This window comes from Carcharhinus amblyrhynchos, chromosome 8, assembly GCF_965287045.1.
Source record: "Carcharhinus amblyrhynchos chromosome 8, sCarAmb.v2.hapA, whole genome shotgun sequence".
Taxonomy (NCBI): Eukaryota; Metazoa; Chordata; class Chondrichthyes; order Carcharhiniformes; family Carcharhinidae; genus Carcharhinus; species Carcharhinus amblyrhynchos.
In genome coordinates this window covers 16,889,394-16,903,233 of record NC_137331.1, presented here as the reverse complement: position 1 = coordinate 16,903,233, position 13,840 = coordinate 16,889,394, and the positions used below count along the sequence as shown (strand labels likewise).

The following is a 13,840-nucleotide window of genomic DNA, read 5'->3' as shown; positions in this document are numbered from 1 at the left end:
GTTTTAACATAGTTCATAGGCAGGGGCTGGATAGTGGCCAGTGGGGCTGAGGCTTTAACTGGAGCCTCAGTCTGAACTGAATACAGAGCCAGATGGGGGTTAATACTAGGTCTCTTAATTTTGATTATCCGTATCCTCCTATTTTCTATACGGGGATGGTTCCCTCTTTACCTCAAACAAATCAGCTGTGCTATCACCTCTCAATTTACAGCCTTCATGGCTGAAATGATCACCCTTCTCCACTCCAATTGATTCTTCAGGCTATTTATCACTTCCTGCTTTAATGTGGTTTGCTGTCAAATATCGCCCACTCTGTTTTGCCTTAACCATAATATTTAGGATTGCTGCAAATCATCAAGCTCTTGAACCAAGTGTGGAAACTGCCCTTGCACTGGATTTGGTTCCGCCTATGTGTAGTTTTGTTCTGAAACACCAAATCGCATTGCCTTTCAAACTGTCCTGGAACAGTGACAGTGTCGCTGCTGATGGTGGTGCTCCATCTCCCATTTGACAATTTCCAATCTTTCTCACATTTTTCAACTACTTGCACTCTCTGGTCAAGACATAACTGAAACGCTTGCTTTAGTTCCCTTATTTCCTGTCTATACTTGGAGTTTCTTTCTGCTTCTCCCTCCTGATTTCTTCTTTCTGTGCAAGCTCAACTATAATGTGGAGATGCCGGTGTTGGACTGGGGTAAACACAATAAGAAGTCTCACAACACCAGGTTAAAGTCCAACAAGTTTATTTGGTGGCTTTTGCTATCAAATAAACCTGTTGGACTTTAATCTGATGTTGTGAAGCTCAACTAAACAGGCAGTTACTGTTATACACGGTAATTTTGGTAGTTTATTTCCCGAGCTTATGAAGTGCATCTTCCCAGAAACATTGCCCTGCAGTCTCTATTCTTACAAAATTCTCTGCACGCTGCTGCCAGTCTGGCCATTCTCATTTCAGGAATTATCACAAAGACCAAGCCCATTCTGGTCCGTTGTCTAGTAATGCATGGACTCAATAGTGAGGAAATTCTGTGAGATTCCTTGTTTCATAGAACATAGAAACAGAAAAACTACAGCACAAACAGGCCCTTCAGCCCATAAGTTGTACCGATCATATCGCTAAATCATTTCCTTTATCGTTTCTTTTAAAGAGAAACGGATTTCTGCTCAGTTGAATACCAATAAATTTTCAGTGAGACTCCTGTTCATTCTGGTGCATAACCAATCCCTGATTTACTGACAGATCCGAATTCTGTGCAGTGAAATCAGTGTGTGCTGAATCCACGATTTGCAATCGTGAGTAAAAACTATTGTCGCTAGAGAGCTAACAGTAATCTATTGGCGCCACCCAATGACTAAACCATTGTATGACACCCCTGCCTGTGTCAGTGGAATTTCTTTTCGCCCATTCTCCACCCAACACAGGCTGTTTCCCTATCACATTATGGATTGGACGCAAGGTGAGACCAATTTTAAATTCGCATCCCACCTAAGGACGCCAGTTGTTGCTGTACAAAAAAAAAGCCCTGTTTTATGGACAAGAAGTGTGACCGGATAAATGAGTCAGAGACATGACCTGAATTCAGTCTGAAATTGCAACTTTATTCTGAACAGTATAAGCCCCAAACTATGCAAGAATAAAAAAGCACACAACTAACTAACTACTCCACATTAAATGTACAGAGATTTATTGCTATAGTGTAGAGATCTAAACACTTGGACTTAGCTCTAGAGATAGGGACTGATATTTGATTCTCTTACCTGACAGGGAGAACTGGTATTAGCCTTTTTGAGGTAGCTGGTCAAGCCATGTTTCAATATTTTCAACTTCATGGAGCTCTTTGTCCACCATTATAGTTAGCGCTTATTAAATTGCAGTACTTTTCTTAATTTTTCCTCCTTTTTTCTCTGTTATTTCTTTTGTTTTGGTTGGATTTGCAGTTTTGGAAAAACATTTTTTCAAACCACTTCTTGGTAGGCCATCACATTTCTGTTCCCTAAACAAGGAGACTTGTAAGTCCTGTTTGCCCTCCTCTTTTTTATTTAGAGTAGCAGTTTCCCTTTATAGAAATGCACATGCTCTCTCTCTCCCTCCTCTCTTTAATGAGCGCGAGGATCCACCCAGCTGCTAAACAGTAAGCAAACTCTTGTTTTTGAAGGCTGTCCATAGTTTTTCTTGCAGTGGACGGTGTTTCAGCCTTTTGCAGAGTTGCTGAATTTTTTCCTTTCGCCATCCTAACATCAATGCTCTGTATCAGGTGAAGTTGCAGTTTAAAAGAAAAACTTCAAAATCCAGTCAATTAAAACTAATCCTGTTGCCAGTTTCTCCTTGTGTATTTGTAACGGTTTCACTGATTTGACAAGGAAAAAGGATGGATTAATTAAACAAACCAATGCAACTTTATTTACAAGGTGTTAGCTGACTGAAGTCCAACGTGGAAGAGAGTTAAAAACCTCTAAATCCTTCTGGTAATGTTACAACACATCATCTGATTAATCACATAAAGGTGCATTGCTTTACAATACAATACATAACAAAGGAAACTAGGAAAGTTAGGAGAATGCAGAAAACAGCATTGGTGGGTTGAATAAAGGAAACCCAAAGAGGTTCTTTAAATATATAAAGAGCAAGAAAGTAATTGGGAAAGAGTGGGACTGATTTGGGATCTTATAGGTAATGTATATGTGAACCCGGAAGATGTGGGTGCAGTCCTCAGTGAATACGTTGCATTGAATCATAGCGTCCCTACAGTGCAAAAGGAGGTCATTCGGTTCATCGAGCATGTACTGACAACAATTCCACTCAGGCCCTATCTCCGTAACGCCATATATTTACCCTGCTAGTTCCCCGACACTAAGGAACAATTTATCGTGGCTATTCAACCTAACCTGCAAATCTTTGGAGTGTGGGACGAAACCAGAGCACCTGGACAAAACCTATGCAGACATGGGGAGAATATGCAAAGTCCACACAGACAGGTCTTCACAATGAAAAAGGACGACACAGGCGTAGACATCAGGGTGAATGAGTGTGTAAAATTATAGAGAAAATTAACGCAGAACAAAAAACGAAGAACAGGAACAGACCCTTTGGCCCTCCAAGCTGTGCCAATCATGATACCAACTAAACTAAAACCTTATGCACTTAGAGTTCGTGTCTTTCCAGTCCGATCCTATTCATGTATTTGTGTAAATGCCCCTTAAATGCTGTTATCGTACCTGCTCCCACACCTCCCCAGGTGGCACGTTCCAGACATTCAACACCTTCAGTGTAAAAAAAAAACTCACCTCGCACATCTCTAAACTTTTCCCCATGCACCTTAAACCCATGTTGCTTAGTACTTGACTTTTCTACACTAAGAAAGAGCATCTGACTATCCACTCTGTCTATTGCCATTCATAATCTTGTAAACCTTCATCACCCCTCAACCTTCGTCGATCCAGTGACAACAAATAGAGTTTATCCAACTTTTCCTCATAGCTAATACCCTTCAGACCAGGCAACATCCTGGTAAACCTCTTCTGTACCCTCTCTAAAGCACCCAGTGTGGCAACCAGAATTGTACACAGTACCCAAAATGAGACCTAACTAAGATTCTGTACAGCTGTAGAATGACGTGACAATTTTTATGCTCAGTGCCCCTACTGATGAAGGCAAGCATGCCGTATGCCTTCTTGATTACCTTATCCACATGCATTACCACTTTCTGTGATCAGTGGACATGTATGCCCAGATCTCTCTGCCTGTCAATACTGCTAAGGGTTCTACCATTTACTGTGTAATTCCTATATGCATTAAATCTTCCAAAATGCATTACCAAACATTTGTCTGAAGAGGAGGTATAGGCAGGTTTAGCTACTGTAAAAGTATATAAATCTGCAGGCCCAGATAAGATGTGTTCTAGGCTGTTGAGAGAGGCAAGGGAGGAGAAATCAAGAGCACTGACAGTCATTTCATATTTTCTCTGGCCACAGGTGAGGTGCCAGAAGATTAGAGGACAGTTAATATTGTCTCCCATTATTAGAAAGGGAGGTTCGGATAGACCAGGAAATTGAATGTCAGTCAGTCTCACCGTGGTGAAGGGCAAGTTACTAGAAAGAGTTCTGAGGGAGAGAATACATCTGCATTCAGATTGACATGGGTTAGTTAGGGATAGTCAGCGTGGATTTGTTAAAGGAAAGTTGTGTTTGACAAACTTACTTGAATTTTTGAGGAGCTAACCCTGATGAAGATGATGATGCAATTAATATTGTCTATGTGGACTTCAGCAAGATATGTGAATAAGGTCCCTCGTGGTAGGCTGTTCAAGAAAGTAAAGGCTCATGGGATCCAAGGTAAAATGGCATATTGGATTCAAATTTGGCTAGGGGGCAGGAAGCAGAGGGTGATGGGAGAGGGATGTTTCTGTGTTTCCAGTGAGGTGCAACAGGGCTTGGCATTGGATTTTTTTCTACTTGTGGTGTACGTTAATGACTTGGACTTAAATGTAGAGGTATGATCATGAAGTTCATGGATGACATGAATATTGGTGTGGTGGTGAAGAGTGAGGATCGCCTTAGACTGCCGGACAATATTAATGGACTGGTCAGGTCGACAAAGCTGTGGCAAATGGAATTCAATCAGGGAACGTGAAGTAATGAACTTGGGGAGGTCTAATAAGGCAAAGGATTACACTTTGAATGGTAGGACCTTGGTAAGTACTGAAGATCAGGGGGACTTTGGAGTGCATATCCACAGATCCCTGAAGATGGTAGGGCTGGTAGATAGGATGGTCACGAAGGCATATGGGATACTTGTCTTTATTAACTGAGGCATAGATTATAAGAGCAGGGAGGTCATGCTAGAACTGTGCAAAACACTGGTTAGGTCGCAACTGCAGTATTATAGAGCGGATGTGATTTCATTGGAGAGGAGCTTTACCAGGATGCTACCTGGGCTGGAGGGTCAAGGTTATGAGGAAAAATTGGATAGGCTTGGGCTGTTTGCTTTGGAGCAGCGAAAGTTGAGGAGAGGTCTGATAGAAGTGTAAAATATTATGAGGGGTGTAGATGGGGTGGATACAAGGGCACTTTTTCCATTAGTAGAGGGGGCCAATAACCACGGGCATCGATTTAAGACAAAAAGTAGAAGGCTGCAAGGGGAGTTAGTCATAGAGGTTTACAGCATGGAAGCAGGCCATTCAGCCCAACTTGTCCATGCTGCCCTCTTTTTAAACCCCTAAGCTAGTCCCATTTGGCGCATATCCCTCTATACCTATCTTACCCATGTAACTGTCAAAACGCTTTTTCAAAGACAAAATTGTGCCAGCCTCAACCACTACCTCTGGCAGCTTGTTCTAGACACTCCCCACCTTCTGTGTGAAAAAAAATGTCCCTTTGAACTCTTTTGTATCTCTCCCCTCTCACCTTAAATCTATGCCCACTAATTTTAGATTAGAGTTTTGGGAAAAGATATTGACTATGGAATTGATCTATGCCCCTCATTATTTTATAGACCTCTAAGATCACCCCTTAGCCTTCTACGCTGCAGAGAAAAAAGTCCCAGTCTATCCAGCCTTTCCTTATAACTCAAACCATTAAGTCCTGATAGCATCCTAGTAAATCTCTTCTGCACTCTTTCTAGTTTAATAATATCCTTTCTATAATAGGGTGACCAGAACTGTACGCAGTATTCCAAATGTGGCCTTACCAATGCCTTGTACAACTTCAACAAGATGTCCCAACTGCTGTATTCAATGTTCTGACCAATGAAACCAAGCATGCTGAATGCCTTCTTCACCACTCTGTCCACCTGTGACTCCACTTTCAAGGAGTTATGAACCTGTATTCCCAGATCTATTTGTTCTGTAACGCCCTACCATTAATTGAGTAAGTTCTGCCCTGGTTCAGTCTACCAAAATGCATCACCTCACATTTATCTAAATTAAACTCTATCTGCCATTCACCAGTTGAGAAACTTTTTCATCAGAAACTGGTAGGAATCTGGAACTCACTACTTGAAAGGGTGGTTGAGTCAGGAACTCTTGTAACATTTAAGTACTTAGATACTCACTTACCCTACCATAACCTTTAGGGCTATGGGCCAAGTGTTGCAAAATGGGATTAGTGTTGTCAGATCTTTGTTGACTAGCATGGACAGAGTAGGCCAAAAGGGCTGTGCTATAAACGTCTATAAATCTATGGAACGTACCAGAGTCTTGAATTCATCTTACAATTGGACGATTCATTATGAACCTATAAAAGGAGTGGTATGTTGCTCTACCACAAGACCCAAGTCTATTATATCCGATACTATCCAAGTTCTGTTATTGTTCTATTAGATGTTGTTGGTATTCTTTATGGAGACAATTATTATTCAGTTGCAATGTAAACTCTTTCCAAACATTACAGTTTAATGTGACAAACCAAAGACAGGGGTCGACTCAGATTCTTTTAACAATCTTCCCTTTATTTAACACTTCAGGTATTGAGTTTATAACAGTTGCAACATTACAACTCTTTTACCTAACTTAAAACTCTTAACTGAACATTACTCTTTAACTGAACATTAACCATAGTTTCCTCCCACAGTCCAAAGTTGTGTGGGTTAGGAAGGATTGGCCATGCTAAATTGCCCCCTCCAAGATATCATCTCTCCTCGTTGCATTAACTGACTCCTTAACTGATAATACAATGACTTTTCTTCTCTCTTCCCCTGTCTCGTCCGAAGATTCTGTATCCTGGAATGTTGAGTTGCCAATCATGTCCTTCCTTCAACCATATCTCTTGTGATGGTTACCAAGTCACACTTCCATGTGTCAATCATTGCCCTCAACTTATCCGTTTCACCTGCAATGCTTCAGGTGTTAAAATAGAGGTCATCCAGCCTGGCCTTAATCCCTTGAAATTTAATACAGCTGTACTCTCTCTGACTTATTTGTTTTGCTGTATAATTCCATTCCCTTATTCTGCTAACAGCCTGTGTTCTCTCTCCTTGTCAAAACTCCTCCCAACAGCACTAGCAAAACATCAACAAGGATGTTAGTCCCATTCTGGTTCAGATGAAGATCGTCCCATTTGTATAGGTCCCACCTTTCCCCAAAAATGGTCCCAGTGATCCAGGAATCTAAAACCCTCCCTCCTGCACCAGCTCTTAAGCTGTGCCCTCATCTGCACTATCCTCCAATTTCTGTGCTTGCTAGCACTTGACACTGGGAGTAATCCCAAGATTACAAACCAAGAGGTCTTGCTTTTTATCCACTGCCTAACTCCCTGAATTCTTGATGCAAGGCCTCAACCCTCTTTCTATCTATGTCATTGATACCAAGATGTACTAGGACCTCTGTCTTATCACCCCCCCAATTCAGAATGCCTGGCAGCCATTCAGTGACATTCCGGACTCTAGAACCAGGGAGGTAACATACCATCCTGGAGTCCTGCTGACGGTCACAGTAGGCCCTATCTGTAGGGCCTATATTCTCTAATAATTAGAAGAATAAGAAGTGATCTCATTGACATATGTAAAATTCTTGATAAGGTTACTTACTTGACTGCAGAGTCTAAAACATGGGCTCCTCATGTCAAAGTAGGGACTGAGATGATAAGAAATGTCTTCACTGAGAAGAAGCTTTCAAACTCTTTACCACTAGGTGCTGTTGATCTTTACTCATTAAGTATTTTAAGTCCAAGATGTCATTTTTGATTGCTAAGGAAATCAGCAGATATGGGGATTGCACAGGGAGATGTGTCCTGATGATCAGCCATGATGTTATTCAATGGCAGAACAGGGCGTACTGCTACTCCGTTTCTTGTGTTCTCACTTCCCCTCGCCTTGCTCTTTCTTCTCTCTCTTCCCTATGTCCCTATCTTACTGGCATTATGAATGCGTGGCAACTGCCAGTTGGGTCAGATCATAAATTAGAAAGAATTAAAAGTAATTGAAGAATGTCAGATTTATGATAAGGTTCTCCCTCAGCATAACTTTACTTTCTGTTTATGGTCTTTTGGTATTAGCCCAGTTAAGATTGCTGGTTGGTATAAGATTGGATTTACATATTGTATATCTGCCTACTCCCAAGATTCAGTGTCAATCTGTGAAATTTGTGTGATTTCAGGATGTGGAACATGCTCACCACAAAGATTCAACTTGCTCACCAGCACACAGCTGCATTCGACCTGCTAGAGTGGTATCGTCCACCTCTGAGGAAGAGGAAGCCTTCACTGAAAAATTTCTCAAAATTACTTGCAGATATGTAACTGATGGGAAGGTAATTATTCTGACTTTCATTTAATCTGTCTACTTAAGTGTTTCCTTGTCTGTTCAGATAGTGTGTTATGCAAATTTTCCCATAATTTTGTTGCTCAGGAGTGGCTCTCAAGTGAGGTGTGGGATGAGTAGCTTTTCTGTCTTCAATGTTTGGAGTGACCATTTGAGCAAAAAGCCAACTTGTGATGGTGGAATCATATACCAGGATAGAGGAGTGGGGTGAGAAATACTAGATGCTGCAGCATTTTAAAATATTTTTTGGCTTATCTGTATCAATTCAAACGTTTCTAGAGTGCTCCAACTGAGCATTTGTTTCCTCCCATTATGAGTAAAGGCAGGCACAGCTACTCCCTCACTGAAAGTAAGCAGCCCTCTGAAACCATGCTGCAGTTGGTAGAGTAGCAGGACTTCAGAAAATTAGGCCAGGCAAGTATTAGACACATCAACACTGATTAGCACTATCGGCTGACCTTTGTTTGGGATATTGTAAATTTTGGTTTGGTTTTTATTTCGCTGTTGTATCTAACACAATGCTGCAATGATCGTTGGCAAAATGAAGGAATAATCTGGGCGGCACAGTGGTTAGCACTGCAGTCTCACAGCACCAGGCACCTGAGTCCGATCACCAGCTTGGGTCACTGTCTGTGTGGAGTCTACATGCTCTCCCTGTATCTGTGTGGGTTTCCTCTGGGTGCTCTGGTTTCCTCCCACAGTCCAAAAATGTGTGGGTTAGGTGGATTGGCCAGGATAAATTGCCCTTTAGTGTCAGGGGATTAGCAGGGTAAATATGTGGTGTTACGGGGATAGGTCCTGGGTGGGATTGTGGTTGGTGCAGATTCAGTGGGCTAAACGTTGAGCTGATGTTTGACAAAGGGTCATCTGGATTCAAAGTCAACTCTTTTCTCTCCTTACACATGCTGTCAGACCTGCTGAGATTCTCCAGCATTTTTTCTTTTGGTTTCAGATTCCAGCATCCGTAGTAATTTTCTTTTATTACGTGGTGAAGAAGGCATTCAGCATGCTTGGTTTCATTGTTCAGAACATTGAATACGGGAGTTGGGACCTCTTGTTGAAGTTGTACAAAAGACATTAGTAAGGCCACATCTGGAATATTGTGTACAGTTCTGGTCACCCTATTATAGAAAGGATTTTATTAAACTAGAAAGAGTGCGGAAAAGATTTACTAGGATACGACCAGGAATTGATGGTTTGAGTTATAAGGAGAGGCTGGATAGACAGGGACTTTTTCCCCTGGAGCGTAGGAGGCTTAGGGGTGATCTTATGGAGGTCTATAAAATAATGAGGAGCATAGATAAAGTAGATAGTCAACATCTTTTCCCAAAGGTAGGGGAGTCTAAAACTATAGGGCACAGGTTTAAGGTGAGGGGGGGAGAGATACAAAAGGGTCCAGAGGGCCCATTTCTCTATTTTTTCACATAGAGGGTGCTGAGTGTCTGGAACAAGCTGCCAGAGGCAGTAGTAGAGGCGGGTACAATTTTATCTTCTAAAAAACTGTTGGACAGTTATAGGGGTAAGATTGATATAGAGGGATATGGACCAAACACGGGCAGTTGGGAGTAGCTTAATGGTAAAAACTGAGCAGCACTGCGATGATTTGAATGAGAATGTACAAGACATGATCAGTAAATTTGCAAATGACACTAAAATAGGTGGTAACCTAGACAGTGAGGAAGATTATCAAAAATTGCAGTAGCATCTTGATCAACTGGGGAAGTGGGCCTAGAAATGGCAAATAGAGTTCAATAGAGTGTGAGGTGTTGCATTTTAGAAAGTCAAATCAAGGTAGGACTTTCATGGTGAATTGTAAGACCTTCAGCTGTATCGTGGAACAGAGGAACCTTAGAGTTCAGGTGCACAGTTCTCTAAAAGTGGAGTCACAGGTGGAGAGGGCAGTGAAGAAGGCTTTTGGCATGCTGGCTTTCATCAGTCAGGACATTGAGAATAGAAGTTGGGAAGTTATATTGCAGTTGTACTGGACATTGGTGAAGCAGTACCTGGAGCATTGTGTTCAGTTTTGGTTGCCTTGGAAAGATGTTATTAAACTGGAGATTTACAAGGATGTCACCAGCACTCAAGGGACTAAGTCACAGGGAGGGATTGGACAGGCTAGAACTTATTTGGAACATAGGAGACTGAGGGGTGACCTTATAGAGGTGAATAACATCCTGAGAGGCATGGATAGGTGAATGCGCTCAGTCTTTTTCCCAGGGTTGGGGAATCGAGAACTAGAGAGCATAGATTTAAGTTATGAGGGGAAAGAATTAATGGGAATCTGAGAAGCAACTTTTTTACACAGAGAGTGGTACGTATGTGGAATGAGCTGCCGGAGGAAGTAATTGTGACAGGGCCATTGACAACATTTAAAAGGCATTTGGATAGATATATGGATAGGCAAGGTTTTAAGGAATATGGGCCAAATGCAGGCAAACAGGGTTAGCTTGGACATTTTGGTCAGCATGGACCAGTTTGGGCCAAAGGCCCATCTCCGTGCCATAGATTCTATGATTCTATAATCATCTTGGCCAGCTTTGTTGCCATTTTGAGGGAACTGTCGGCCTGCATGCCCAGATCACTCTGTGTATTAATGTTCCTTAGGGTTCTGCCATTTACAGTATAATTCACACCTAACTTTGATTCTTCACAACGCATCACTTTGCATTTGTTTGAATTAAACTCTATCTGCCATTTCTGTGCCCAAGTCTCCAACCTACCTATGTCCTATTGTATCCTCCGACATTCCTCGGCACTATCAGCAGTCCCACCAACCTTTGTGTCATCCACAAATTTACTGATCAGATCGCGCACATTTTCTTCCAGATTATTTATATATACCACAAACAACAAAGGTCCCAGTGTCATAGATAGGAGCTTTAGAGACGTGGTCACACCCAAGGTGCAGGCAGATAGATGGGTGACTGCTAGAAGGGGCAGGCAGTCAGTGTAGGAATCCCTGGTGGTTGTCCCTCTCTCTAATAAGTATACCGTTTTGGATACTATTTGGTGGGGGGTGGGGGTGGCTATCAGGGGATAACAGCAGCAGCAGCCGCCGCCAGAGCCACGGCTCTGTTGTTAAGTAGGGAAGAATAAAGAGTACTAGAGCAATAGCTATAGGGGACTCCGTAGTTAGGGATGCAGATAGACGCTTCTGTGGACGTGATGGTATGTTGCCTCCCTGGTGCCAGGGTCCAGGATATGTCTGAACAAACAGAAAACATTCTGAAGGGAGAGGGTGAACAGCCAGTGTGTGGTTGTGGTACATATTGGTACTAATGACACAGGTAGGAAGAGTGATGAGGTCCTGGAACAGCAGTTTAGGGAGTTTGGTAGAAAGTTATAAAGCAGGACTTCAAAGGTAGTAATCTCTGGATTACTCCCTGTGCCATGTGCCAGTGAGGCTAGAATTGGGAAGATAATACAGAGCAACACGTGTCTAAACAGCTGGCATAGGAGGGAGGCTTTCAAATATTTGGACCATTTGGGTTCTCTTCCAGGGCAGATGGGGCCTGTACAAGAAGGACGGGTTGCATCTGAACTGGACGGGTTGCATCTGAACTGGCCGAAAGTTTGCTAGTGTCACATGGGAGGATTTAAACTACTTTGGCAGGGGGTTGGAAACCAGAGCAAAGGTGAATTAACTGAAGGGGAACCAGAGAGTAGGCCTAGTAAGACTCAGGGTGTGGTTGCTACTGAAAGAAGGTCTGATGGACTGAAGCGCATTTGTTTCAGTGTGAGAAGTGTAACAGGTAAGGCAGATGAACTTGGAGCTTGGATTAATACTTGGAACAATAATGCTTTTGCGAGACTTTGTTGAAGGAAGGATAGGATTGGCAGCTTAACATTCCAGGATACAAGTGTTTCGGGCAGGATAGAGGGGGATGTAAAAGGGGCAGGGAAGTTGCACTACTGGTTAAGGAGGATATCACATCCGTATTGCGGGAAGACTCTTCGGAAGGCTCATACAGCGAGGCGATACGGGTAGAGCTCAGGAATAGGAAGGGTGTCGTCACAATGTTGGGGGTTTACTTAGGCCATACAACAGCCAACAGGGGAGCAGATTTTGGCAAGGTGTAAAAGTAACAGGGTTGTTGTGGTGGGAAATTTTAACTTCCCCTGTATTGACTGGGACTCGCTTAGTGCTAGAGGGTGTGGATGGGGTAGAGTTTGTAAGGAGGTCTTCTTGAAACAATGTATATATGGCCCAACTAGGGAAGGGGCCATACTAGACCTGGTATTGGGAAATGAGCCCGGCCAGGTGGTCGACATTTCAGTAGGAGGCAGTTTGGGAAAAGTGGTCACAATTCAGTAAGCTTTAAGGTACTTATGGATAAAGACAAGTGCAGTCCTCAAGTGAAGGTGCTAAACTGGGGGAAGGCTAATTACAGCAATAATAGGCAAGAACTGAAGAATGTAGATTGGGGGTAGATATTTGAGGATAGATCAACATCTGGCATGTGGGAGGCTGTCAAGTGTAATTTGATAGGAATTCAGAACCGGCGCGTTCCTGTAAGAATAGAGGATAAGTATGGCAAGTTTTGGGAACCTTGGATAGTGAGAGATATTGTGAACCTAGTCAAAGAGGAAAAAGAAGCATTTGTCAAGGTTAAGAGACTGGGAACACATGAAGCAAGTGTGGAATACAAGGAAAGTAGAAAGAAACTTAAGTAAGGAGGAAACTTAAGAACAATGGGATGGCGGCGCGGGCTCGTTGGGCCGAAGGGCCTGTTTCCCGTGCTGTGTTGTTCTTTGAAATTTAGGTCTAAAAGGGGTCATGAAAAGTCATTGGCCAGCAGGATTAAGGAAAATCCCAAGACTTTTTTTATATATATAAAGAGCAAGAAGGTAGCCAGGGAGAAGGTAGATTCTCTCCCCAGTCCTTGAGTGCACCTGTGTGTGGAGCCAGAGGAAATGGGCATGGTCTTAAATGATTACATTGCATAATTGTTCATCAAAGTGAAGAATTTGGTGGATGATGAGTCTGGGAAAGGGTGTGTAGATAGCTTGAGTCATGTTGAGATCAAAAATGAGGAGGTATTGGGGTTCTTGAAAAACATTAAAATAGACAAGTCTCCAGGGCCTGATGGGATATACCCCAGAATACTGAGAGCGGCAAGAGAGGAAATTGCTGGGGCCTTGAGAGAAATCTTTGCATCCTCACTGGTTATAGGGGAGGTCCCAGAGGATTGGAGAATAGCCAGTGTTGTTCCTTTGTTTAAGGATGATAGCAAGAATAATCCGGGTAATTACAGGCTGGTGAGCCTTATGTCAGTGGTAGGGAAATTATTGGAGAAGATTCTTTGAGATAGGGTGTACTCCCACGTGGAAATAAGTGGACGTATTAGTGAGAGGCAACATGGTTTTGTTAAGGGGAGGTCACGTCTCACTAACTTAATCGAGTTTTTTGAGGAAGTCACGAAGAGGGTAGGGCAGTGGATATTGTCTACATGGACTTCAGTAGGACCTTTGACAAAGTCCCTCATGGCAGACTGATGCAGAAGGTGAAGTTGCATGGGATCAGAGGTGAGCTGGCAAGATGGATACAGAACTGGTTTGGGCATAGAAGTCATGATGTGGAGATGC

At 42.6% G+C, this 13,840-nt stretch overlaps 1 protein-coding gene across 5 annotated transcripts in view; it reads left to right on the top strand.

Annotated features, from left to right (window-relative positions):
* oxr1a (oxidation resistance 1a) overlaps positions 1-13,840 on the top strand; it is a 588,813-nt gene that overhangs the window by 340,485 nt on the left and 234,488 nt on the right. For all 5 annotated transcript variants that reach the window (XM_080193724.1, XM_080193727.1, XM_080193723.1 and 2 more), the window contains one exon: positions 8,091-8,243. In XM_080193724.1, coding sequence (XP_080049850.1) covers positions 8,091-8,243 — 153 coding nt within the window. The remainder of the gene's footprint in view (positions 1-8,090; positions 8,244-13,840) is intronic.